Here is a 27,633-nt window from a genome sequence, read left to right as displayed (position 1 = left end):
CACCCAACCTCCCTTTACTTGCATAGCTCCTCACTTACCTTTTGACAGGATCTCCAAGGCACATGCCAAACTGTCGTGTGCCTGTCTCAATGCATCTACGAATCATCAGACGGTAACAAGGCTCAAAGATGTGCAGGGGACAAGGAACCGTGGGATATGCCATGGTACACACGAAAATAGGCACGTTCTTATTTAAGCTGTCAGGAAGAGCAAAGGACATGCATCTCACAGCATTGAAGCAGAACACAGAAAGGTTGGCCAAATTTCACCATGTGGTTCCCCCGCAGGAAGGCAAGGAGACATCAAGTTGAGGCTGATAAAAAATACCAAAATGCATCTGGTGCAGTGGGCTGAATCCCATTATCCGGTGCACAGGTTAGCCTAAGGGCTACGATTAAAATTGACCTTCTACACATTCTAATTTGGGTAATGAAGTTCTCTAGTACCTTAACATTGTCGGTGATAGTTATACCTCATACTTTTCTTTCTTTCTTTCATGCTCTCCACTCCAAACAATCTCTCCAGGTGTCTTGCTGGCAGTATGGGGAAGGGTGGTAAAAGTGGACCCAGCTCTCCAAAGGAACGGTAGGAAAATCTCTGCAAGACCCCCGTGAACATCTCACATATTTGCAAAGCCCCCAGAGGATCTGCATGGCAGGCCCAGCTGGGAGGAGGAGGGAGCAGTGGAGGGCAAGAGTCATCTAGCCCAGTGATGTTCAAACACTCCTGCGTGTGCTTCAGAATCACCGGAGGCCCTTAAACACAGACAACAGGCCACTGCACCCCCCCCCCCAGAGACACTGGTGCAGCAGCTCTGAAATCCACACCTACGAGTCTGCCTCTCAACATGTGCCCACGAAGACTCAGACACGTGGCCTGATGGGGAACCACCAACCGGGCCAGCTCCTGCTGGATCACTGTTATTTTATTTGTCTAGTAAATCCAATACAGGGACATCTGAACATAAACTTACCAATAGATATATAAGATCACTTGCCCAAATCTCAAAAGGATTAAATTTAGGATTCCTTTTAAGAGAAATCCACCTAGTATATTCCAGTGTTTGCCAATCAGACATTAAATGGTATTTGAGAAGAGGGCCCAGAGAGACTCAAGGTGAACTTAAGAATCAGAAATAAAGATAAAGGTGCCTTGAGTAGATCTAATATGTTAATGAGCAAAGAACGATTTCATTTCTGGCTCCCCAGCACAGCGTGTTATTCAAAGTGAGAGGCACAAACAAACCGGTGGCAGTTTAGAAATGTTCTCTACAGGGTGAGCACAAAACCAGAACAGCTTTTGCCATCGGGAACTCTGCCCCCAGAATGCTGTGAGAATTCCACCAGGGATGGGGAGATGGGGGGTCAGCAGTATGAGAGACAGAAATTAGTGATTTCCTTCCTGCTTTTTCTGCTAGGTGAGTTGTTCTTCCAGCCAGGCAGAGAGCTTGGAGCCTTGCTTCTTTCTCCACCCCCACTCTCTACCTCTCACAATACCTGTGATGGAAGAGGAAGCATAGTAACAAGCAGCATTCCTACTATTGCTTTTATTAAGTGCTTACTACGCACTAGCTCATCCGACCTTCGTAACAAGTCTATTATTATCCCCAAGTTACAGATGAGGAGACTGAGGCCCAGAGACGTTAAGTGACCTGCCTAGGGTCATGAAAGTATACTCACTTTGTGGCAAAACTGCGTCATAAGCCCAGGTCTGGCTGATATCAAAGTTCTTAACCTCATAGAACCTCCTTATGTACCTGAAAACCGTCTTCTGGATACAGCTGACCCTTGAACAACACGGAGGTTAGGGGTGCCAACCCTCTGCCCGGTTGAAAATCAGCATATAACTTAAGAGTCGCCCTCGGTATCCGAAGTTCCTCTGTATCCGCGGTTCTGCATTCGTGGATTCAACCAACCACGGATCGGATAGTGTAGGACTATAATATTTACTACTGAAAAAGATCCACGTATAAGTGGAACCGCGTAGTTCAAATCCATGTTGTTTAAGGGTCAACTGCACTTCATTAAGCCCCCCTGATTAAACTGCTCCAATAATTTGGTATCCGTGATACCCAGTTACTAGTGCCAATATGTGACCTGGTCAGTGGTTCAGCTTAGGCTTCTTCAGTGGGTGCTGGTAAATGAACAACTGGCTTTCTGGGGATGGAGCGGGTAAGCCCTTGTTACAGCGTTTGCCGATTTCTGCGGTGTAAATACTCTCACTGTGGCCAATTTCAAGCTACCAACATGGTATCACTAAATGAGGAGTTAGGAGGGAATGTACAGCAATGTGCATATGCATACTTAGAAAGTTCTTCCATTTCCTCTTCATAAAGCCTTCTTCGTTCCTTGAGTTCTTCTGGAAGGAATTTAGCTATTAGCTCTTCCATTATGACATTTTTACTGTATTTTCTTGATGCCAAGCACTATACGGGGAACAAAGCAATTAGATATCATGCAGTCATCAGAAAAACACAAAGCACTTCTGATGTAATCAGTAGAACAGTTAAACGTCCCACATACTGGAGTAATTTAGACCCACACATTGGCAGCTGATACTATCATAGTGTATATATTCTCTGGAGGTTAGAGTTTAGCTTTAAAAAACCCCACATGCAATGAATTACTTTTATAATTAGAAAAATTATTTTTAAAAAGGGGAAAAGACCTGCAATGGAGTTTTAAAAATGTCATAGCTTTCCTACAACGCTGAAATTGATTGAGATCATATTCTTGTCAAAAAAAGGGAGAAAATCCTTTCCTTTCCTTTCCTTTTCCTGATTATTGCGTTTATAAGCTCCCAGAAATGGTCTCCATCTGGGATACGCTGAAAGTCCGTGGTCAAAAGGTTCAGGGAACTAAAAAGCAATTTTCAATTATTGATCCTTTCCTGCTGTGCCCCACTCCCAACCCCACCCCAATGCTTGGGCTTCGGGATATTTCAAGTCTATATATTATATAGTTTTTTCTCCTCTAACTTTAGTTTTAAAAAGAAAAGCTATACTGGTGATTTCATTTGCCTATTTTTTTTTTATAATACCGTCTAGGTATCACTGGATTTATGTTATAAACCCTGATTTCATAACCTAACTCGGGCTCAGTTGTCAATTGTCACTATTACTCTCCTCCCAAACACCCCTAGTCCGTGCATATCCAGGGATCTGTAAGGAGTGGGTTTGTGTGAACCAGGCAATGGGAACAAAAACATCTGCAGAGAACTGCTGGCTATGGAAACCAGCCACACAGACCCAGCAGGGGGAGCTCCTGAGTATAAAACGGCAGGCTTCAGACATTTTTTCCTTTCCCAGTACGGGCTACGTCTGCCTATTCCGCAGTGAACATGATCGGAATAAGATATTTCTCTCTCTGGAAAATGGTGCAAGTGTGACCCTGTGCGAAGACACAGAGATAGATGGGAATATCTTCTAGCCCCTAAGTCCAGGACCTCACAGCCTCTGCCTCCACGATGCCTTCTCAGCCACTGCCATTGCCTGGCTGCAGAAAAACCGGCTGCTTTGACCAGTCCCAGTCTTTGGGGAAAAGCAATGACTCAGGAGGTAGCCTCTCCAAGAAGGAGGTGACTCCTCCGCTGATGCTGAAACAAAAACCCAGTAAACATACATACTAAAATTTTAACGGCAGCTTTTCCTTCTTTCTGTTAATCTGAATGTTGTAGTGTTGCCACAACACCAATGTATTATTGAAGTATAAGGACCATGGGCTTCTCACCTACAATCAGGACAGCAAATACCACGTCTTCACCTAGGCCAGATATGACGTTGACCCTGCCCCGCAGCCCAATACACAGCCTCAGGGCTATCCTGGATGATTATTTCACTCCCTTCCCTTATTTTAAATGTTGGGGTGTTGGGAAAGATTGACACATGACTCCTCTGGATCTACATTCACCTAGAGATAGTCTTGCATCATCTCCAACCTCTCCTCAGGGACGACAGGGGTCAAGGAACATTTATACTGATTGTAAAATATGGCACACAAGTCCCTGGGGTGGGGGGACAAGATGGATGCCCAGATCTGCTTGTGCTATAGAAAATTACAGCAAGTCCATTTGAAAGACAAAGGTGGCAGTTTGGGTGATTCATTTTAGAGAATCTGGAAGCCCCAGAGATTTTCCAGCAGACAAATGTCTGCTAATAAGTACAGTGGCAGCTGAGGAGTGGGGCAAGGACCACAATGAAGTTCTGTGAGGTTTTCCTGGGGACCTGGGAGTGATCTCTTCAAACCGCAGAATAAACATTGATGATAAGGAGACATCGGAGCTCATCTAGTCCAAGCCCAGGGAGGACAAAAGATTCACCCAACATGACAGTGAATCAGGTGCCATGATGGGATTAGAACAAGAATCCATGTTTATCATCATTTTGATACTTTTGTTTCCAACACAAATTAATTTCACTACTGACAGTTCATATAAAGCTAGATGTTGCCTCATTTCCCTGGAGGACTTTGTGGAGAGGGGAGGGGTGGCTCTAAGACAGGAGAAATAAATGGTCTGAGGGGGTGTTTTGCTCTAGCACAGTGCAGTGGCTTGGGATCCAATAGGATGCTGTCTTCGTACCCAATTCCCAATAAGCTAACCCAATCAAGAAAGAAAGAACGTTTTACCTGTGAAAGACCATCTTTGCACAGTGGGCATTTTGCATTGTGATCTAGGCATCTTTCAAGGCATTTTAAGCAAAAGGTGTGTCCACAAGGTGTTGTGACTGGCTCATAGAATAATCTGAAATTTAGGAATCAGAAGGCAAGAAAACTGCAATCAGACCAAACATGAAAGACAGAGCTATTCAATGTTCAGGTGTTATAGTATTATTTGGGAAATTCTATGTGCCAGGGTGGGAGGGGGTTCTTTTTCCTTTTTTTTTAAAAAAAAAAAACCCTGCTGTTGTTGCAGTTCAGAAAAGCATTTGCTTTTTATTTCTGAGCTGGATTTAAATGCATTAAATTACGCATTTATTAAAATTTAGGACATAGCTAGATCATTTTGTAACATTAGTTCTAGTCAGTCTCTTCCAGGGCATCCGCACTTTTTTCCCTGTCAGGTCCTAGAGAAATGAAGATGAATGCCCAGAGTGTCTTGAATAGATTCCATTCTGAAATACTTAGCCAACCTGTTCACCCGAATATATGTAAACACATAGATAAACAAACACACACTCCCATATTTAAGTACTTTCTATCATATTACACTGGACAAAGACTAGGCTTATTTGCTAACCGTGATTCCATTTTTCACCTAAGCAATGTTTACAGCCTGAAGGATCTCAAAATTGCACCTGTAACAAACATAACTGCCTTTTACATGGATGGATCATTTTCCTAGGGACAACAGAGTAATATTATTAACGTGCTTACTGATGGATAGATAGACACATACGTATATACATGTGTATGTATACACGTACTTTAATTAGATCCTATTTTAATTGTTTTGCAGGAGCTGTCTATTTTTTCAAAGCAATCTGAGGATCTCTTAAAAAGCGGTTCTGTACATTCAGAGATTCATGGATTTATTTTGCTTAAAGAAAGGCTCACCTGCAGCAGGACCACTGGATGGGGGCAGCTGAAGACGATGCTTCAGAAGCGGAGCTCGCACTCACCAAGAGGACAGAAAGAAGGGAAAGACGCCTGACCAGCCTATTTTGACCTCACAAGAGTGTTCAGTCGAGAGGAAGAGGCTGCAGGCTGCGCAGCCCCCTCGTGTGGCCAGGAGGTGCATCAGCAGCCTGGCCCGCACAGCCAGGCTGAACAGAGGAATCACAGCGTCAGAGCTGAAAAGTGCTTGAGAAAAAAATCGAACCCGCCCATCAGAATGAAACTGAGATCCAGAGGGGATGAAGTGGTTGATCTAAGAGTACACAGCCAACTGTTGGCAGATGACATGGAAAAAGAAAAGGTACACGACTTCCCCTTCCAGTAGTGTGCCTTTTCTGTCAGAACAGTGATTCTCAACCCCGGCTGTGTGTGAGAACAACGTGTGTTGCTTTTTCTTTAAATAGCTTTATAGATGTATTATTGACATAGAGGTATAGACTGCACATACTTTAAGCGTACAGCTTGAGAAGTTCTGACACACGTACACACCCACGGGGCCACCTCCACAACCAAGATAATGAACATGCTTGTCACCCCCAAGTGTCTCCTTGTGCCCCTGAGTAAACCCTCCCTCTTGCTCCTCCCCAGACCACCGCCCTCCCACCATCACCTGGGGAACTTTAAAAAACTACAGAGGCCCAGGATCTCGCCTACAGAGACGCAGATCAGTTGGTCTAGGGTAAGGGCCAGGCATCAGGATTTGTCGAGCTCCTGGGGTGGTTTTAACGTGTAGCCAGGGTTGGGAATCACTGTATTACACAATCCTACTAACCTCTGCGTAGGTGAATCTAGTCTATCGGTCTCCAAACCTAATTAGCAGAGTCCCAGGTGGAACTTTAAAAACGCAGACGTGGCAAAGTCTCACTGGATAAAGTTTACAATTCAGGCGGTCAAGGGGAGGAGCAGAGATTTGATATTTTTAACAAGCCAATGAAGGTCTGGGCTAGGAGAGAGATTTTTCATATATTTACTGTTTTCTACTTTTTAAATGTTATCAACCTGTTTATAAAGCAGTTAATTTGTTTAACCGAGTTAATAAATTTTAGTTCCTAAATTGGTCAAAAAGTAAAATTAATTTTCAGAAAACCTCTTTGATGAAGGTCCTAACCAGTGTACTAAGGCAAGGAGAAAAAAGTTTGAGGACTTAAAAGGGGAAAAAACAAATCTGTTGTTATTCACAAATGGTATGATGATGAACTTAGAAAATCTAAAAGAATCGATAGAATGATTATTAGAATTAATAAGAATTGATAGAATTAGCAAAGAAGCTAGAGAAATACACACACACACACACACACACACACACACACACCATTCAATTGTAGCTCTATATACCAGCAACAAGCATGAGAGAATACATTTTTGAAAAGATGACATTTACAATTGCTTTTGAAAATTGAGTGCCCAGGAATAAATCTAACAAAAGTTTATGAGACGTCTATTGAAAGAAACTGTAAACATTTCATTGAAAGAAAGTAAAGAAGACCTAACTGAGTCCCAATAAAAACCCCAATGGGTTATTTTACTTGTTTGTTTGTTTTTGTGGAACTTGGCAAGTTGATTTCTAAACTTTGTAAGGCAAGGCAAAGGGCCAAGAAGAGCTGAGACACTTTTGAATAGCAGCAATGTAGGAGGACATGCTCTACCAGACATCAGAACTTACTATATAGTGATTAAAACAGAGTAAGACTAGCACAAGGACAAATAGATCCGTGGAATAGAAAAGAAAACCCAGAAATAGACCGAGACCCAGATTCTTGATTTATGACAAGTGTGGCACTTCAAAGCAGAGGGAGGATTTTCAATACATAAATAGCATTCTCAATAATGCTATCCGGGATAGTTGGCTATCCATAGGGGGCAAAGAAGTTGGACTGCCTCTCACACCATACACAAAAAGCAATTCCATGTGGGCTGTAAAAATAAATGTGAAAGGCAAACAGTACAGCTTTTAGAAGACAAGATAGAACATCTTTCTGACCTCGGGGGGGGGGGGGAAAGATTTCTTAAACAGGACACACACACGAGAAAGCTAACTGTAAATGAAAAGATTGATCATTGTTACTGCATTAAACTTAAGAACTTGTTAGCACGTCGAAAGGTGCCATTAAGAGAGCAAAAAGGCAAGCCAGAGCGGGAGAAGATATTTGCAGCACACGTGACTAACAAAGGACTTATATGTAGAACATACATAGAGCTCCTACAAGTCAGTAAGAAAAAGGGAGATAACCCAATCAAAACTGGGCAAAGAGTTATATACGCACCAGCAGACATAAAAACTCTTCATAGTAACGTTGTCCATAATAGTCCTAAACTAGAAACAACCCAAATATCCATCCAGAATATAACTGATTTTGGTTGATTCATACAATGGGACACTATACACTAATGAAAATGAACGAACTTCACCTACATGGAATAACATGGATAAATCTTCATCCTGAGGAAAAGAAGCCACAAAAAAAGAATCCGTTCTGGATAATTCAACTTATATGAAGTTTTTTTAAAAATAGGAAAAACGAAATTACACAGTTTAGAGATACATACAAGGGTGTCAAGATAGTGGTTTCAGTGTCGGGGGGGGTGTCATGATTTGGAAGGGGCACACGGGCAGCTTCTGGAGTCCTGGCAATGTTTTATTTCTTGGGCTGAGAGGGGTTCCATGAGTATCCTCTTTACAATATTTTGTTAAGAGAATATATTCATATTTTTACATACTTTCCCACTGTGTCTATTTCACAATTTAAAGTGTTTTTCAAAATTGAGATTTGCAGGCTGATTTTGGGAACTACTGCTGTGATCTAACTCCTAGAAGCAGCCAAAGCAGATGATCTCATTTCCTCAGTAATTTGAGACCTATGAATCTGAATGCTTTTTATACATTACTTGACGACGCTAACGATGAAGACTGACTGATGAATCTGTATCTGCAAAACTATTTTTCTTGAGAATTTCAAGCCTTTTGTTCATTGAAGAATGTAATCCACATACAAATAATAATGATATAGCTGGCCAATTAATTGCAATAAATACTGACAATTAATGAGCAGATGAATGAAACAGACACAGAAGGATACAGCAACTCTGAGCAAGAGCTATGATTAAAATGCTTCTGATCTCAGTGGTCACAAACAAGAATGCTGCCACAGATGCTGCATAATTATTGCTTTGAAATAATTCAAGGTTCAGATGCTTAGAATATATCATCTTTCAATACTCAACCCACTTCTATATTCAGGCTGACTGAGTAAAGTGACTGGGGACAGATGGAATATATTTCTCTCGCTATCCTGGATGTGTACAATACTGTTTTTCACATAAATTAACTTTATACAGTCACAGGCAATAATTGGACTAGCTCCGTTTTACTGTTGAGGAAATTAGGACTCAGACAAGTTAAAGAACTTGCGCAAGGTCACACAGCTAGCTAATAAGCAGCAGGGCTTGGGATTCTAAGTCACATGTGAGTCACAAGCCCATCTTCCTTCTCCACTACATGACACAGCCACAACTGTTGTGTTCATCTATATCTAGAACACATACCATCCATGTACATGTACACACTCACACACACACCCTTTCCTCTCTCCCTCTGTCTCTCTCCCTTCCTTCTCCCCACTGCCAGAGAGAGAGAAACTCTCTCTATGTAGATAGAGCTAGAAATAGATATATACTCAAATCCCTCTCCCTTTTATTTACCAGTTTAGGTAATGATTTCGGAAAACACTTCAGGGGGGCATTTATAAATCAGAGTAGGGCCAGATTTTCTCACAAGAAAGCATTTTACATTGTCACAGTGATGGAGTAAACAACAGTAATAATAAATGCTTTCAGTTAGATGTCAGCCCGGATAAGATGTTTGGCTTGTCTGGAAATAGCTATCTTTTCCCACCAGTTACATCCTTGTATTGTGCTCTTTTGCTGCTATCAAATGAGAGCAAAGAGGGAATGAGGAGGAGGGAGGGGCAGGGGAGGGGGGGGGGAGAGAGAGAGAGAGAGAGAGAGAGAGAGAGAGAGAGAGAGAGAGAGAAAGTGAACTGAGCAGCTAAAACTAGGTTAAATATAAAGCTTTTCATTTCAATTGACAAAGAGGTCACTGGGCCATTAGGTAACTGGTTCAAATATCAAACATTCTTGCTCCACATCTCAAAATATCCTTGTCACCCCAAAAGTCCTGCTCCACAGCAGCCCCAGAGGTGGCCCCCAGGGCTAGGATATCTGGAGCAGGTAAATCCCAAGGGAGGATCTGCACTCACTAAAGACTGAGGGGCAGAGAGTGACTTCCCTCAGCACAGCTCTCCGCGTCCAGCAAGGGATCCAGCAAGGGAAACTCGGAATGGAGACGGGCAAGTTTCTCATTAGCTCACCCTCCAACAGCTGTTCCATTCACTCTCTCCACCATTCTCCCTGAGGAATTTATAAGCCCCTCTGGACTTTCCCTCTAGAATCAGAACAAATAAATTCACACTCTAACTTGTCTTCTACCAACGCAGCACCACGGCCACTGGATTTCATTCTAGAAACCTGCACAGGAGGTACAAATGTCTATAGTTTCATGACCCGGCAGATTGTTTGAAAATATCTACCCTTAAACCCTCTCCACCAAAGACACATGAGGGTCATAACGGAACGTAATAATAATCCTAATAACAATTTTAAAAAGAAAAACACTGAAGAGAGATAGAAACAGGAGCTTTTCCAAGACTGCAATAATTCAAGCTAAAGCATATATTTGAAATGGTCTCTGTCAATATGTGATTTCTGACTTGGAGACAAGCCCTGTTGGAAGGGGATCTACATGCTTTTGAACTAGGGCTACAGTTGTAAGAGCCTTGCGATCAGAAACGTTCTCTAGACCTGGCAGGCTTCTTTTCACCATAAAGCAGCTAGAGTCCCTCCCACCCACCCCACCCCCGGCCGCGGTAACTTACCAGCCCATACAATAACTTCTCCAGGCAAAGATGGGTTTTTGCTTTGAAGTCTCATTTAGAACAGAGGGGCAGGATAAGGGAAATAATGGCTTTTAAACTCAGAGCGAGCCAACTAGAAGGGGGTCTTATCCTCTTGGTGTTTATTTCTTGGACCAAATTTCTAACCCTTCTCTGAAGCTCCCTGTTGAGATCAGGGACAAACAAGATGAAAGGGAGAAAAGCAGAGGAAAGGGAACAAAAGAACTTCAACCTCAGGTCTTAGCCCTCAGGGAAAACACAAACAGGATGAGTCTGCGTGTTTGATTCTGCGTCCCTGGGATGCCGGGAGGAGTGTTAAGGAGGATAAGTACACCAAAGACCCAGGCTTTCTGAGTGAGCTGAATCAAGTCTATCAAAGTCTGACATCTGAAGGACCACGGCTCACATCGCCGGCTGAGAGCCACAAAGGCGTTATTACCTGTGGAGGCCCATTTGTCTGCTTGGAAGACAAGCAGACAAATGGCACGACCCACCTGCTATGTTGTTGTGAGGGGGAGGGGGAACTGGTTATACAGCCCATCCTACCCTCACCCACTCCACCTAAACTCAGACAGTATATGGAAGGCTTGCTGCTACCTTCTTTATCGAGTCTGTCTGAGCTTATGAGCAAATCTGACAACTCTAATTTTTTTAAGAGAGAGAAAAAGTATGTATTCGGGTAATGACTACCTTACTCATTTTTATCCAGAGGACAAGAAAAGTCATTCCGAGTATGCCTGGGATTGACATGGAAGGCATATGTGCTTGTAAAGGGCAAGAAAACCTCTGAGGAGCCTCCGCTGGCTGGATCCATCTGTGTGGTGGACCGAAAGATTTTTCTTGACCTCTCTTCTCTTGGTTCAACCATCTTAACAACTTTTGTGCAAATATCTCAGCCTCCTTTTAAAGCTCTTTTGGGGGGAATAAGGCACACTTGAGAATCTACTGAAAGCTGTGGACCTCGTCCTGGAAAACTCACACACACGCACACAGACACACACACACACACACTTTTACATATAACTGCAGGGAATTCTTAGATCTATTAGAATCCATAGATAGAACCCCCTCAGGGGCCCATGGACCTAAAGTTAAAGAACCTCTGGTCTAGGAAAAAAAGTTAACGTTTATTGAGTACTTACTATATGTCAAGCACTATTCTAAGTGTCTTAAATAGATTTTCTCAATCATAACAAGCCCATAGAGCAGGTACTACTGTTCTCTATTTTACTCATGAGAAAACAGTGGCAGAGAAAGTCACTTGCTCCAGGTCAAACAGCCAGTAAGTGGCAGAGCCTCGGTTGAAACCCAGGCACCCTGGCTTTGGAGCAGCTCCTCTTAGCCACAAAGCCACAGCTGTGAAATGAAACAAGTGAAAGTCATTTCTTTGCACAGACCACTACTGTTGCAGTTTCCTTTTTGTGTATGTTGGAGGGTGGGCAGGCATGTGGATAATTTGTGTGTCCAGAGGTCTGAGAAAGTAGAGATGACGTGGCAGTGGGTGGAGGAGAGACGCTTGGCCAAGTGGTACATGCCCACTACTGACTGCTGTGCAGGGCACAGAACAAAAACTAGTCAGGCCCTCTCTTGGCTTCCAAACAATAGGCCTGTGGTGCTGACACTGGCCCTTGAGCTTTGAGACCTTGATCAAGTAGCCAGTTGAGATTAGTTCCAGGGTCACAAACTTAAACGCCTACAAGGCGCCCGGAAAGCAAAGCAAATGTGAGAGGAAGGCAGGTGTAAGGCAGTGGCCATGGGAGGGGGGCCGTGACCAACTGGAGTGCGTGTCCTGTCTCAAAACATTCACAAGCCCCCAAATCCCGTGAAGGCCGAACAAAAGACATCCAGCCTGTGTGCCATCAGTCTGTGACCTCTGAGTAGACCGTTTCCTTCCCACTCTCTAGGTGTTTCCAAGTCAGGAGTGCAGGGAATGCATTCTGTAAGCAAGGGACACAAGCTAGCCCGTGTGACAGTTAACGGCGTGACTTCCATTTTGTTAGAACCACGCTTTTCCGTGCTAACCGACCAAGCAGTAGTTCACTAGCAGACAAGTCCCGACACCAGAGGGGAAGAACACTCAGGCAGTGACAGTACACATCACATACCTCATACAGAGGGAGCATTCAAGGTCAGAGGCGTCAAAAGATGCGAGTGGAACACTGAGAGCAGGTTTGGCCCCTGGAGCAGTGGGAGGATCTGTGGTTTAGAGAGCAGAAGTCAGAGCTGAACCAACCTTGGTTTCACAAACAGCACTTCTGAGGCAAAAGAACCCAATTATTTTTTCAGCCTGCCACTCTCACCACCTCCCAGAGAATTGATTTAGTGGCCACGTGAGCCACTGAGAATGGGGTCCCCTGAAACAGGCGCTCACGGGCTTCCAACAGTCCCATAAAGAGACGCGCAAGTCAGGGACCGTCCGGAGCCCTGGGGGCTTCCTTCAAATGCAACAGGTGCCTCACTCAACAAGCGGCGGCGGCAGCAACTCCGCGGACTGAGCCAGGCCTTCAGAGCTGACACTGAATCTTGGCACTGCCAGCCGCTCTGGGAAAGGTATCAAGCTGCGGCTGCCGCTTCTCAGATGCCTGCCTACGGGAACACGACTGGGAAGGAGCGGAGTGAGGCCTGATCGCGCTGCCCTCGTCCTACGTTCCCGGAATGGGGATGGGGGTAGCCAGAGGCTGGCCTGGAAGGAGGTGACACCATCGAGGGCATGAGATATCACTACTGGACGCTGTGCTCTCACAGAAGCCCCACAGGCACCCTGGAGGCGGCAGAGCTGAGAGCTGGGCCCCGTGCAGAGCCGCGGAGCCCTCCCGTGGAGGGTGAGGGACCTCCACATACTGGTGAGCCGGGCCCTCCTCCGAGCCGCTTGCCCCCCGGGGAGAGTCCGCACCTGCCTTAGACGCTTTCCTAGGCACCTCGGGGTCTTGGGGTTCGATTTGGCAGCGCTTCCTTTTCTTCCCCTGGCATTTGCCGGTCTTGCTGGAGGCAGCTCGGGCAGAGGCAGCGGCCCCCGCCTCCTCCGCTCCGTCCTGGTCTTCGGGGCCGTCTTGCTGCCTGTCCCCTTGCACCGGCACGAGGTTCACCGGGCTGCCTCTGTGCCCCCCGGCTGCTGCCGTCTCCTGACCAGAACAATGTGGGCGCTCCAGCGTTTCCTGGAAAGGAAGAGCCGAACATCAGGATCTACTCACGACCAACGTCATCCTCTGATACTTCTCCCCAGGGGCACAATGAGAAGATACCGCACAGTGTTGATCATCTAGAGGACGTGTAGCTTAACTGATGGGCGGTCACAGGGCACAGGCAGGCCCAGCTGGGGCGGAGCGGAGGAACCTCTGTCCGAGGCAAGGACAGAAAGGCGTGTGGGGAGAGAGCCTTTGGGCCGCGCTGAAGGGGGGAATGGCAAGTGCAGTGCCAGGCCCTGCTCCCCTCCAAATCAGTCCCCAGTCACTACCTGGGGGAAACCAAGGCATGCAGTACAGCCAGGGTACATCCAGCCACTCAGTACTTCCTCTCACCCTCACTGCCATTCCGGGCCCTCCTCGAGCCCCACACCCAGCTCCCAAAGAACTTTCGGGAAGGCTCTGGCACAGGTGTGTTCACAGGCCTGCCGAGTGCCCTCACGCTCCAGAGCTATGTGTTATACTGCTCAAACAAACTAGGGACAAATTAGTCTTTTCACTAGATTTTGGGTGAGAAGTCTGAAAAAGAGACAAGATCATTTGGCAAAACGATCCATAATGTCTCTAGACTTTTAAAGAATTTTTGTCCAGGAGAAGGATCTAGAAAAAAACAAATCCAATGACAAGGTGTTCATGCAGGTTTAGCTGGAGAACCCCTCTCTACTCCACATCCACAGCACATGGGTCAAAACGCTCATGCTGTTTTCTCCCCTCCAACTCCAACCAAAAAAATTGGTAGATAGATGAAAAATGGGCAGTGCACAGCTGGGAGAAAATGATGAGGTACGGAGAAAAAGGATGTGGGTTTTCTGAGTCCCTAACCTGGGGAGTTCAGGGGTTTTTTCAGCACTATGGCACTGCCGCATCCTTTCCACGAGCCCCAGGCATAGTCTACACGGTACACCGCTTTGCAAGGCAAAGTTTGGGTGGAAGCCCAATCCCTGCTCCCCAGCGGGCTCACATGGGAAAGCCAGGGGTGCTACTTTTCTTCATTTCAGATTGAGCTGCCATTAGAAGTCACTCCAGGGACTTTGGTTCAGCGTTAGGGCTCTCAATCCTGTAATGATGATCTCAAACACGTACTGAGATGCACTAGGGGTGCCTTGATTTCAGGAGATACTCTAAGTTCTGCCCCCACCCTTTTTTGAGTCAGGTGCACCTGCATTTTATTCATTCTCCAGAGTGGGGAAAGAAGTCAGGGAGATGTGAGATTCTCACCGGTCAGAGAATCCAAGAAGCCACGGAGACCCCAGGGCTCACATACAGGAGAGGAACACGGATCACAGATGGTGGGCAGGCAGAGGTCCCGCGGTGCCTAGACCTTCGGAGCTCAACTCTGCCTTCACGTCTGCCCTTCTGAGTCCCAGCCTCTGCCCACTCGCCCTCTGCTGGGAAAGCTAGGGCCTGGAGACCATCGTTTTCAAAGACTCAAATACCTGCGACTTCCTAGGTCGCTTCCCTCTCCCCCGCTCCAAATATGTATTGGAAGTCTACTTACGTGTAAGACACGGTGCAGGAATATGAAATTACCTCCCCTTGGGGATCAAATGGAGTTGTCTTTGCACAAGGAACTTAGCTGGGAGCAGCTTGCACAAACAAAAAGCAGGAAAGGAGGGGCTGTCAGGCCCTCTTCCCAGGCTCCGCCCCTAAGCTGATAAAGCCACCCCGACTGAAGGGTTCCAGGGGAAGTGGGCCAGATCCTTTCTAGTTCTGTCAACTCTCTCTTTCAGCTGGATCCGACCAAGAACTGAAAACTGAACGTAATAAATCATCAACCCCGGGCCCCCGCCTAAAATCCAATTTCATCTTTAGGAAATAGCCTTCTAGCAAAGAACGCAGCCATGAGCGACTCCATTTCTTCTTTCTCGGGAACCGAATGAGGTAGGAGAGTGAGGGCTCACTCCCCATGTTTGCCCACAAAACAGCCAAACGAAGAGTCACGAGCGAGCTGGGTGAGTGGAGTTTTACCTGTGACAACTTTGGTAGATTATGGCTGGTGCCTTCAGTAGCCAATGACTCTACGTGTTCCTTTAATCTAGGGTGAGGTGCCAACAGCTTCAGGATATCGGGAGAATGTTCCTGAGAAGCCCCCGGGAATGATGGTGAAAAGAAACTAAGGAGAAGCTGTGACATAAAACAGAAGACTTCACTACTTAAGTTTCTACAGGTGCTTGGGTGAAGGGTGGGGGGAGGAAGGGGCAAAGGGCACAGCTTGCGGGGCCAAACTCTAGGGAGGAAGCCTTGGACCAGAGACCCCGACACAGTGGGGTAGGGGTCCTCACTTCAGCGCATCGGAATTGCCTGGGGAGCTTAGGGAAAGTCCAGGTTCTAAGTTCCCATGCCCGGCTCCCCCAGGTCTGAAGTGTGGCCCGAGAATCTGGATGTTGAAAAGGCACTACAGATGCCTTTGTCACCCTAGCCAGAGGTACAAACCACCACTCCGCTGCTGCCATTCCATAGAAATATCTGCAGGGGGATTTCAAAACCTACCTAGGAGGAAAGAGGCAGAGGTGAAGACGGGAGAGAAACATCAGCTGGGGGACCTGGAGTCGTGTCGGCGACACCCCCATGGGTGGAAGGTGACAAATGTCATCGAGGTTCCTCGCTACTTCTTCCCACCCTGCCCGTTTTGCTCCCTCCTCCATCAGCCCCGGATCATGAATCCCTTCGGCAGTGAAATGTCCGGAAAAGCAGAACCCAACCTTCCTTCCTCTTCTCCTAGTCTCTCCTCCCCGTTTCTGGCCTTCACTTTCCAGAGAATGTCAGGTATCTTCAAGGACCGGGGGCAGGCCGGTTCCAGTCTATGGCTGGCTTCCTTTGCAATGGATAAGCTGGGGGCAGTGGTGCGGGGGCAGGTAGAAGACCCAGAAGGGACCGCGAGACAAAGATGTGCGGTCGCGCGGACGCTGCGCCATCAGCTGCCCACATCCTTGTTTCAGTTCTCCCCTGTGAAAGCGCCAATTATCAGCATACATATGTATCTATCATGTGTAACACAACACAGGAAGGCAGGTCACTCACTTCTAAAGCATATTCACAAGTTTGCCACTGAGACCCACTAAAGGGCGCTCCACCCTTTGTTCTGGGTAATAGGGTATTAACTCATCAGAAGAATCTGACCGAAACTCTGACCAAACTCTCTCTGCCAGCACTTTCCACATAGCCAAGCCCTGCTCATCCCTCAAGGCTCAGCTCCAGCACTACCTTCCCCTACTCCCCCAGCCTCCCTGATCTCTCCTGTCCTTCCGTGTTCTCGACTACACCATAAGATAGCACCTTACACTACACAGTCTTGTGTTAGCCTCAAAATGCGTTGCAGATGTAAGTCTTTCTCTCTGACCAGATGGTCACCTTCTGGAGGGCACGTGACAGATGTCCAATAAATACTCATCACACTGGATGGAACTGAATTAAGACACTAGCCATCCCAGGGCCCAGGGAGAGGCCTAGGGTTCAGACCCAAGGTCTTCAGACAGATGCCTCTATCTCCTCCCAGCTAGGAGTTGGTAAAGGAGTGAGGTGGGGAGGTACTCACAGCGACCAGGGCCATAAATGCCACCTTTCAGAGGCTCCTCCCGAGTGGCCCACCAGGACCAACCCACTTCTGAAGCAATCTCCCTGGAATTCTCCCAAAAAGAACAGTATCAGCCATAGGGCATCCCAAGGTACAGGGATAAAAGGGTAGAGTGCGGTGAGAGGGAAAGAGAGGCGGAGGGGGAACTCGAAGGAAACAAAGCAGAAGTAACAGCAGCTCTGACCTTCTTCCTTTAATACCTAAGATAGACTAGGCCTTCTCAGTGGCTTTGGAAAACAAAGACACTTCGGTGTCTGCCTGTGAAAGGCCCAAATGGCTCAAGAGGGCAAAAAAGAATCTGAGGTAAATACAAACATTAAAAAGAAACCCAGGCCTGTGAGTGGCTAAGGCAGCTAATTAATCCCAAGTGAGCCTGGACCATCTCTGTCATACCTTTATCCCTGGAATGGGAACAATCCAGTAAATAAGCACAGCGGAGGTCCTCAGTGTTCTTAAGTAACTGCCATGCCCTCGCCACACTCAGCGGAAATTCGCCTCTAAATACTCACCCCAGCTTCAGAACTCTGGAACACTCGTCACAGGCAAATGCTCGCTTGTATTGTCTGAAATTTATATTACACTATATAACAAGTGCAAGATTGTAAGGTAGGTCCTTGAGGACTGACACTGTGGCTTATGCCTCTTTGGGTCTCAGAGCTTAGCACAGTGTGTTCCCCTGCCCCGCTAAGGCAGCTGTGGAAATGACACTAGGTGGTCTGTAAAATCGGGCTGTAAAGAGAGATCAACCCAACTGATGATACCAGAGCCTCTCAGGCCAACTGGGAAATGGACAAATGAGAATAAAGGAACCACTCACTCCTGAGCCCAACACCTGCCTCTTTTGGCCTTTGCACACTCTGTCCCCAAAAGTCAAGGCTCTTCTAATCGCCTTTGTCCATCCATCCCAGACCCGGATAATCCCATTGCTGCTCTCCCCCCAGCCCCAGCAGTGGGTGCTGAGACTCCTGACAAGGCCTCCTTGCTCTTTCACCAATCACTAGGTGTGTGACCTCAGGAAAGTCACCAAGCCTCAGCTTCCTCATCTGTCTCATCTGTAACATGGGCATAAATAATAGTACCTACCCTCATAGGGCCATTGGGGAAATTAAATTATATCTTCCCCATAAAGCCCATAGCACAGTGTGGGGTGCACAGGAAACGCTCAATAAATGTTAGCTACTATTATTATTATTACTCACACTATGGAGTGCAGTTAAGATTTGGGAAAGGGTCCACAGCTTGGAGCAATTCTCTGCCACCAGCGCTCTGACTAACCAGGCCAAAGCAACTTCCCGGAAAAGAAACCTTCTGTGACAGGCATAGCGTCCAGAGCTCAGCTTCCCCTAGTTCATTGATTTTGCTAAAGATTCCTTTCTGGGGCCTTCGGAAACCACTCCTGTGTCTTGCGCCCTTTCTTCATCCACAGCTCTGCCAAACTGTACCGGGACAGAGGCACTTGGGGCGTGGCGGTGAATAGGGAGTGGGAGAGCAGAGGCCACCACTGATTGTTAACATCCAACTTCCAGGCCAGTTAGCCAGACCGTGAGAATACATTGCAGAACAGTAAGCAACGAAGTCCACGAATTGAGGATGCTTGAGCCTTCACTAATGCGCCCAGTATTTAAACAGTAACATCCACATTCTCCCAGGACTCGAGAGTTGGAATGACTGTTCGCATGTCTTGTAATAGCCCTTGACTTATATTCTGTATGTGTTTTATTTCTAGCAAAGGAGCTGAAGGTTGGAGTTCTGCATATGGCAGGGCAGATGGGACCCAACATCCCTTCTGAGGAGCTGGCTGCCCTGTGTGACTGGTAAAGCTGTGACTTAGCTAAAGAAAAGTTCTACAACTGCGGGCAGCCTCACACACAGGACCTCTTGCCAACAGCCAGACTCTCCTCAGGGGGCCTCCATCCCCATGTTAACTTATTTGGTTTTATTTTGTTTTGTTTGTTTCCCACTGACAACCCAAACCCCGAGTCAAAGAAGCAAGAACATCCCTCACCAGCTCCTATGGAAATGCAGGAACCGCTCGATCTGATTGTACACGCCAAAAGGATGGTGCTTCCGGGCCATCAGTTGGCACTTGTGTCTCGCTCCTGTCCCCTCAACCCAGGGAGCCACCCACTCAGGACCCCCAATCCCAGGAAGGGCAGTTCCCTCACTCCCCCCACCCCGGAGAAGACAGAGGGGTGGGGGCCCACTGGGCAGCTGGACCTGACGTCATCTCAACTCACCCTCTGGGCTTCAGCTCTTGCTCTTTTGTTCTTTCCATCGAGGGACACACAATATAGAAACTCCCTTAGTGCTTCCTCCACCTTGCCTAGGGTGGCTAAGGCTTGCGCTTTTCTGAAGTGTGCCTGGAAGAAAACATGAGCATTCAATCCCATTCTTATCCACCTCTTGATGCTGCTATCGTTCGTAACACCAGCTAACTGCTTCGTGGGTTTTCATTGTCGTGTGAAGGGTTTTAAAAGGACTATCTCATCTATAGCCCTACTAGGTAGGCAACTGTTCTGAAGCCCATTTTCAAGGAGATAAAACTGAGATCCAGAGAAATGACTCGCCCAAAATAATAAGAGATTGTGGAATCAAGTTTTGAGCCTGGGACTGACTGATACCGAAGCCCAAATTCTCAACCACTGTGCCTCTGCCTCCCTCTCTCCCAGCCCCACCACTGTATTGGAGGAGGTACCAAATGTAGCAAGAACCCCCATTTGAGCACATACTAACCAGGTTTCAGGACCTGCCTGGATGGACCTTCCTGGTAACTGGCCTGTCAAGCAGAGACCTAGTCCATCTTACCTGCTGAGCGACCACCTACACTCACTGATCATTCATCAGAAGAGGCCCAAGTGAGCCAAGGCATGTGATCTCTCCAAGACCTCAAAGGTAGCTAGTAGCAAAGCTGGAACTAGAACTGTGCCCCTCCCCGCGAAGCAGACCGCCCTTTGGAGGGCTAACCAGGGCCTGCGCAAACGCTTTGGCTCCGGTGGGCTCAGCCCCCTCGCCACGTCTTGAAACAGCATAAGAAGTTTTAGGGCTCCTCAGGGTCCAAGCCCAACTGCCCTGGGAGAGAAACCCTAAGGGGTAGGAGAGGTGCATCCTGGGGAAGAGGGAGGAAAACGAAAAGAGGTGGGAGGAGGGCTGCCTCCTCTCCGTGCCTTAGGACAGGTGCTCCTGGCAGCTTGGCTTGGAGGCTGCCCCTCAGGGGCCTGCTCCCCACTCCCTCAGCTCCACGGCTGAGCCCGAGTGTAACTTAGTGAAGGAAATAATGCAGGGTGCAGCTGCTGGGCACTCTAATATGCGGGGCCTCCCCTTCCGACACGCCTCTGCAGGCCGCGGTGCCCTCCGGCTCGGGCCTGGCTACAGGGGCCAGCCGGGATCTGCCTTCCTGAACAGTGGCCCCTGCTCCAAGCCTCTTGGGGGCCTCCCCAAGAACTCCCCCTCCTTCTGGAGCCGGATGCATGGCTTGTTGCATCTTCCCAGCAGTGCTCCGGGGGCCCTCAGGAGAAAGGCTTGTGTGACATTTCAGGGCGGCTAGAGGGGATAAGTGCTGGCAGCCTCGAGAGGCTTTGGGATCTGACCAATCATACCAAGCAGCCACCCGTATATACTCCAGCTGCTCAGGGCCGCCAGCTCACCCTCCTGGAGCTGCACCGCCTGCAGGAGAATTTGAGAAGCACGAGCCCTGGCTGGGTGGCTGGAATAGGGCTGCACGCGGTGAACTCCTCCCACAAGGGCGTTTCATATGGAAACGGTGGGAAATATGCAAATCAGGGTGTGAGGCGGCTCTGAATCAGAAGCAACGTTCAAGTCTTCTCTCGACCCCCAAGTCAGCAGAGTTCTCTCATCACTGCCTCTCTGCTTACGCCAGCACTTTGGGGAAATGAACTCCTGTTTAATATTTCCACCAACTCTTCCTTCACTGGGGAAGTCACTTTTCCTGTTTCATCCAAGATGGTCCACTGCTTACTCAGCCTTGTTTCCCACTGCACTGTCGAGGCCCCAACCCTTAGGGGGCCTAAGCAGAAAGAGTTGCAAGAGAAGTCCTCTTACGCCCAGGCAGCTCACTGGCCTGCACCACTACAAGGCCTGAAATAGCTCCCACTGAAGCTCCTGTGGGTTAAGACTTTGGTGACTTTGAATAAACTGTAATTGTGCTCCTTGGGAAAGAGAATATACTAATCCGTCATCATTCATGAAAACCTTCTCATGAAAGAACATACGAGATTCACTCTGACATTAATGGCCCAGTATGCAGCTCCACAATGTTTTATCTGAAGTTCCCAGATCTTGAAAACAGTCTGATAATCCAGTATTTTCATAAGCTTGACATCAGAATCATCAGGTGGCAAAACCTGACCTAAAACGATGTGTGTTACAGTCTTTGTCCCACTTCGTGTGTATTTTCGTGTAATATCCTGCAGAAATAGCGTGTGTGACTATGGGGCGCTGTCCAGAGCTCAAACCTGGGCTTTGTGAGGTTGGGAACATTCTGGATTCTGAACATATCTGGCCCCACGGGATTCAGATAAGGGATCCCAGCCTTGGATGAGTTGGGGTTGTGTAGAGAGAGCACCACACCAAGAGCCAGCGTTACAGCTCACAGAATGGTCTCTTGGCCATGCTCACCTGTAACCCTCACTGCATCCCTGTGAGGCGATCAGGGCAGACAGCAAGATCTTCCTTTTGCAAACTAGGACACTTAGGGTTCAGAGAGTAAAGCGACTTCCGCATGGTCACTTAGCTTGCGGGTAGTAGAGACCAGGCTCAAATCTAATCTTCTAAACAAAATATTGAAATGTGGCTGAGGGCCAGTCCTGAGGCCTGACAGAGATGCAGAAAGTGACACTTCGCACCCTGGCATCTTGAGAGATGCTGAACCTGTCTTTCTCCCCACCCCTCCATGTGACCCACATGTTTAGGGGAACCGGCAGGCTGACTGACTACATTAAGGACTTGAGATGGCAGAACGAGCCAGCAATACTTCTCTCTCCCTCCTGTTTCTACTGTCCTGGGAAAAGAACGACGCTGTTGATGGCAGACACATACAACGCTATGTGCCAGGCACTGTTCTAAGTATCTGCATGCATTAGCTCATGTAATCCTCACAACAAACCCTGTGAAGTAGATGCTTTGAATATCCTCATTTTATAGATGAGGAGATGAGGTACAGGAAGGTTAGGTAATTTGCCAAGGCCGCACAGCTAGTAAAAGTAGCAGAGCTGGGACATAAACTCAGGCAGTCTGGCTCCCAAGTCCATGCTCTAGAGAGTCACAAGGCCCAGGCTGCTCTGCGTGCGGGTCATCAGTGGGAGATCAGGTTGGGGAGGAATCCAGCTCCCTTGCAGATCCCTAAGTCACCCTTTGTCAAGGGACCCCCCGGCTCCTCTGAAGAGCCTTCTCCCTGCTCTGAGTGAGGGAGGCAGTCCTTCCTGCCAGTTTCTGTCCACAGTACAATTCCTTCCCGTCCCTCCCATCCCACACTCACCTTAAAACCCATGGGGCGGAGCTTACATGCTATTTCCGCATCATGCAGTGCATCCTCATGAGACTCCAAGGTGAAATAAATTTGAGACCGGTTGCTGTAAAGCAAGTGGTCATTTGGAGCTGCCAAAATGAGAAAAAACAAACAAACAACAAAAAAACCTTGAGCAAAATGGCAAGTTATCTAGGACTTTTCTGCTAGAGACCCAAAGGGGTAAGCTCGATCTCCAGCCCTAATATTGCCCTGCCTACCACACCCCCCAGCCACTCTGGGTCTGAGCTTCCCCAACTGTAAAGAAGTCATTTTTCCCCTTCTCTCAAGCAGTTCCTTAGAGGGCCTGTGGTGTCAGTGATGCATTAGCAACTTTGACTCTCGCACCCTGGAACTCTCGCACCCTGCTTCATGGCCGTGGCTAGCAACTGGCAGCCTGGCTTCTGGGTGAGGTATTGCCCACAAGGAAACAGGCCAGGGAGGAAGGAGAAGGGGATGGCCAGATGTGACCCCCATCCTTGCCACCAGGAAGACAAGTCCAAGTTAGTCTCCCGGTGATATCAGCGATATCTCTGTCTACAAACCCCAGCATACATGAAGTTCTTCTGAAGAAAACAGAAATGCATCTGCAAGCCTCCATCCTCTCATTACAGATAGGCAGATGTGAATGGACAAGACTTCTGGGAATAAAGTGAGGTTGTCTCTCATCAATACTCTGAACCACTAGATGCCAGGGATGGAAAGGCCTTTAGAGATCATCTGGCTCAATCAACCCATTCTTCAAGGAAAATCAAGCCCAGAGAGGGGAAGGCACCTGCTCAAGTCTAGCTAGCTGGCCAGACTCATTACTAACTTGCCAGACTTTGAATCTGGGGTGGGAGACAGGTTCCTTTTTTTCCAAAGGGGAGTGTAGTACTTCGAATAGTAAGGAAGAGAGACTGGCCATCTTCCGGCACCAAGATACTCTTTGTTGCGGAGGTCCCTTTCCTCTTAGAAGGGTGAAGAGGTCTTGACATTTTTCACTTTGACTCCTCTAGTGGTGCAAGGAAGAACCCCCAGGGGAAAGTGGTGACAGCAACAAAGGGGGAGGAGGAGGGGGGCAGGAAGGGGCTTTCGTGGCCCTTGGGGGTCGGCTGAAAGGAATGGAACCTCCCTTGGAGACCTGGGCTTAAGCGGCTGCCACCTGTCTACGTCATACTGCCCTGCTCTTCCCCAGGGACTGGGCTCCACCTTCTGCTGCGGGAACAGGCTTTGTTGGGGTTTTTCCCCCAGGGGTGTGCAGAGGGTTCGCCTGGGTGCCCATTACTTGCTCTTAAGACATCAGTCAAGAGTTTGCAGTCTCCTCTGTCCCTTTCCTTGCAGCACACACTGTGCTTTGGGCACACGGGGTCTCGTTCCTCCCCCTCCCCCACTACCTGTTGCAAGCTCGGGTGGAGATGCAACACGTGGAGGCGCCAGCCCACCCCCTCCTCCACCCATCCGAGCGGGGCTCAGGGCACCCTGGGATCCCAGAGCCCTGTCTGCCCAGCCCTGTCGCCTCCTCCCCGGCACGCTTCGCCAGACACCGCGCCCCGCCGCCGAGCTCCTGGCAGCCGGCCTGAGCTGGGCAATACCCGCGGCTTGGCGTCCACTTCCTGGGTCCAGACGCGGGGGGTCGGGGAGGGGGGAGTCGTTCCCTGAGGGAACTCGGGCGCCCTAGTGCGGCCCGAGGCGCGGGACTGCCCACATCGCCCTTGAGGCCGCAAAGACCACCCATCCCTCCTCAGGCGGAACGGGAAAGCGGGACAGAGGAGGCCCCCTTGGCAGCCAGCCCACGGTACCCGAGGATCCCCGAGCCGTCGCCTGGCCGGTCGCCCTCTGGTCTGTCGGGCTGGTGTTCGAGGCGAGAGCGCAGGCTGCGGGCGGTCGGGCGCGGGGTGGGGGGGGGGCATCTATTTCAGCCGAGGATCGTGTGATAGGAAGCGGTGACAATGAGTCACAGGGCGACGGGGCGCGAGCGCTCCCCCCACCCCGCCCGCACACGCTCCCGGGATGGTTTCCGAGGCGAGCGTGGCCCACTTCAGCTACCTCAGCCGTTACACAATCCCGCCCGCCCGCGCGGAGGAGGGGCCGCCCGGCCCCGGCCGCTCGCGGCCCTTATGCAACCAGTGCTCTCCTGACCTAATTCCACGCCGGACCCACCCCACCGGGAGCCGCGGCCCCGGAAGGGACAACTCCCGGCAGCCACGGCGGCCCCAGGCCGGGAGGGAGCGGCAGACGCAGGCGCCGACCGAACATCCCAGGCTGGCGGGAGCCCAGAGGCCCCGGCGCGCGAGTGGGAAGGGTGCGAAGTTCCCCTGCTGGCCCGAAAGCTACGGACAGGTGTTAAGAGGGGCCCGTGCGCGCAACGACAGAAGGAGAAGGCGAGCCCGAGAAACAGACGGTGACACCGAGCAAGAGCCAGAGTGACAAAGATACGGAAAGAAAAAGACGGAGAAACAGAGCGACACAAACAGAAGCAGGGACTGAGACACGCAGAAACACACAAGCTAACAGGAGACATAGAAGAAGACAAAGAGCAAGGAGATAGACAGAGACCCAGAGAAAGGGCCATGAACCAGTAGAGACAGAGAAAAAGTCGGAGACGGAACTCCAGAGCCCCCCTCCCCCACTCCGGTCGCGGTCCATCCCAAGGTCCGCGCGCCCTCCTCCGCCCGGGTCCACCCCGCAGCTCCCCGCCGGGCTCGTGCCCCCACCCGCCCCGGCCCCGGCGGCACGGTGGCCTTACCCAGCCTAACTGCCTCGTTGTACTTGAGCAGCGCCGCCTCCACCTGGCGCTCGCGGTACAGCCGGTTGCCCTCGTGCCGGAGTTGCGACGCCCTTGCCGGGCCCGGGAACAACTTCCCGAGGAGGCCGCTGAGCACCACGTTGACCCGCAGTGGCGGCGGCGCCTGCTGCCCAGCTCGCCGAGCCCCGCGCGCCCGCCCGGTGGCCACCATCAAAGCGGAGAGTTTGACCCCGCACAGCGCACAGCGCCGGTCGGCTGCCCGCCCGCGTTCCAGGCACAGTTTACAAAAGGTGTGTCCGCAGGACAAGGACACGGGGTCTGAGAGAAATCCATGGCACTTCCGGCACTTGAAGCCGTCCCACACCTCGGTGGCCTCGGCGGCCGTCGCCGCCCCTGCCTCTTCCGCCGCCAGCGCGCAGCTCGCCCCGCGGCTCTCGTCCGGGGGCTCCGGCGCCGGCTCCTCGCCTTGAGGGACTTTCTCGGCCAGGCAGCGCACCAGCTGTTCCAGCTGCTCGGCCACCAGCTGCTGCCGCTCCGAGAGCTGTCGGTACACCTCGAGGGCTTCACGGAGGCGCCCCCCAGACGCCAGGGCGTCAGCCTGCGTGAGCAGGACTTTGCACTCCGGCGTCGAAGCCCTCGGAGGACGCTCCTGCGGCGGCGGCCGAGTCGGTAGAGGTGCGGGGCCTTCTGTAGCCGCCTCTGGGTGGGGGCCCGTGTCTCCGCGGGCCGGTGATGCCGCCGGCTCCGCCAGCTCTAAGTTGTTGCTGCAGAGCTCGGCGGGCAAGCTCAGCATCTGTTCAGTCTGAAATGAATCCATAGGGAGAGGGACATGCGTGGGGAAGAGGCGTCTAGGGGCCGGGGACGCGGAGCAGGGAGCGGCGGCTGGAGGGAATCGGGGCTGCCACGGCCGCCGCTCTGCCGCTCGCCGGTCCCTGCAATGCCTCCGCGAGCTCCATGCCGGCCGCCCCGCGCCGCCTAATAACTGTCTTGTCTCAGCAAAGTGTTATATAAAACGACACCACGTGACGCGCCGCCAAGCCGCTCATTGGCCGGCGGCGGGGCGATTGTTACAAAACCAGACAGTTTTGTAACAGTGTTGTGCTTGCTTCTGTGGGCTTACCTTTTCTTGGCTTCTTTTTGCTGTTGTTTGTGTTTACACTCTGTCTTAGTTCCCCCTCGCAATGTGGTTCCTTTTCGGAAGACGGGGAGAGAAAGAAAAACCCCAGCGTCTTCTCCTGGGCTTCTCCGTCTCCAAACCCTACCCCATCCCTCCTCCAAACCCGTCAGCAAACAGGTCCTCTCTGCCAGCCGCCTGCTAGCGGTCCCCTCTCCCCTCAAGAGGCCGGTACCTCGAGGCACGCAGTCCGCCAGGTCTTCAGGGACGCCGGAGGCTTGCCCTCCCAGGGGCGACGGCGGCTGTCTGCGAAGGGAAGCGGGTTGGGAGGGTCCCCGGGCAGCCCCCACTCGGGTACCGGCCCCGGCTCCTCACACCCGGGGTCCCTGGCCACCTTCCCCAAGGAGTCCCCCAAAGGTAGTGAGTGCGGTTATCTGAGGGCGCTTGATCTCCTGTGCCGGGAGACTCGGAGCAGCGGGCCCGGCGGGCTCAGCAGTTTGGCGGCGCTCGCTGAGCGGAGAGGGACATGCGGAGAAGATGCGCTCGCCGGCTAGCGCCCGGAGGAGGCCCCCCGCGTGCCCCGCCTCCTCACCTCTCTCTCCTCCAACGCTGGAACCTGCGCTGGGGCGGGAGGCCGGCGCCCCGGCCCCGGGGGCCACTGGCAGGATGGGCGCGGCCGTGAGCACAAGGCCTGCTGGGGTCCGTGGGCACTCCGGGGGCGTGGGAGAACGGCGGGCGGAAGGCGGGAACCCAGAGCGCTGCTCGGGAGAAAGTCTGCGAGTCCCGGCGCACTCCAGCGGCCGGCCCCGCCTTCTGCCGGTCCGCCGCTCCAGAGCGGAGACTTCCGACGCCGGCGTGTCACAGTGGGGGGCTGCGCCCAAGCCGCGATACTTGGCTCACAACGGCTAGGGGTCTCAAGGGTGCCCCGCTTACTTCCAGAAGGCCAGAGTGAA

The 27,633-nt window shown here is 50.3% G+C and overlaps 1 protein-coding gene across 3 annotated transcripts in view; it reads right to left on the bottom strand.

Moving 5' to 3' along the window:
* Positions 1–26,383, bottom strand: part of LONRF3 (LON peptidase N-terminal domain and ring finger 3) — a 32,316-nt gene extending 5,933 nt beyond the window's left edge. Inside the window, exons 1-8 of one of the 3 annotated variants that reach the window (XM_065900678.1) lie at positions 25,567–26,383; positions 22,812–22,930; positions 19,555–19,677; positions 13,455–13,716; positions 12,667–12,757; positions 4,626–4,740; positions 2,304–2,425; positions 39–197 (exon numbers count right to left, since the gene is read on the bottom strand). In XM_065900678.1, coding sequence (XP_065756750.1) covers positions 39–197; positions 2,304–2,425; positions 4,626–4,740; positions 12,667–12,757; positions 13,455–13,716; positions 19,555–19,677; positions 22,812–22,930; positions 25,567–26,383 — 1,808 coding nt within the window. Of the gene's footprint in view, positions 1–38; positions 198–2,303; positions 2,426–4,625; positions 4,741–12,666; positions 12,758–13,454; positions 13,717–15,711; positions 15,868–19,554; positions 19,678–22,811; positions 22,931–25,566 lie in introns of those variants that run through there. The other 2 variants (XM_065900680.1, XM_065900679.1) reach the window with 2 other exon arrangements.
* Between the last annotated feature and the right edge of the window lie 1,250 nt (positions 26,384–27,633).

This window comes from Phocoena phocoena, chromosome X (assembly GCF_963924675.1).
Source record: "Phocoena phocoena chromosome X, mPhoPho1.1, whole genome shotgun sequence".
Lineage (NCBI taxonomy): Eukaryota > Metazoa > Chordata > Mammalia > Artiodactyla > Phocoenidae > Phocoena > Phocoena phocoena.
This window is presented reverse-complemented; position numbering and strand designations above follow the sequence as displayed.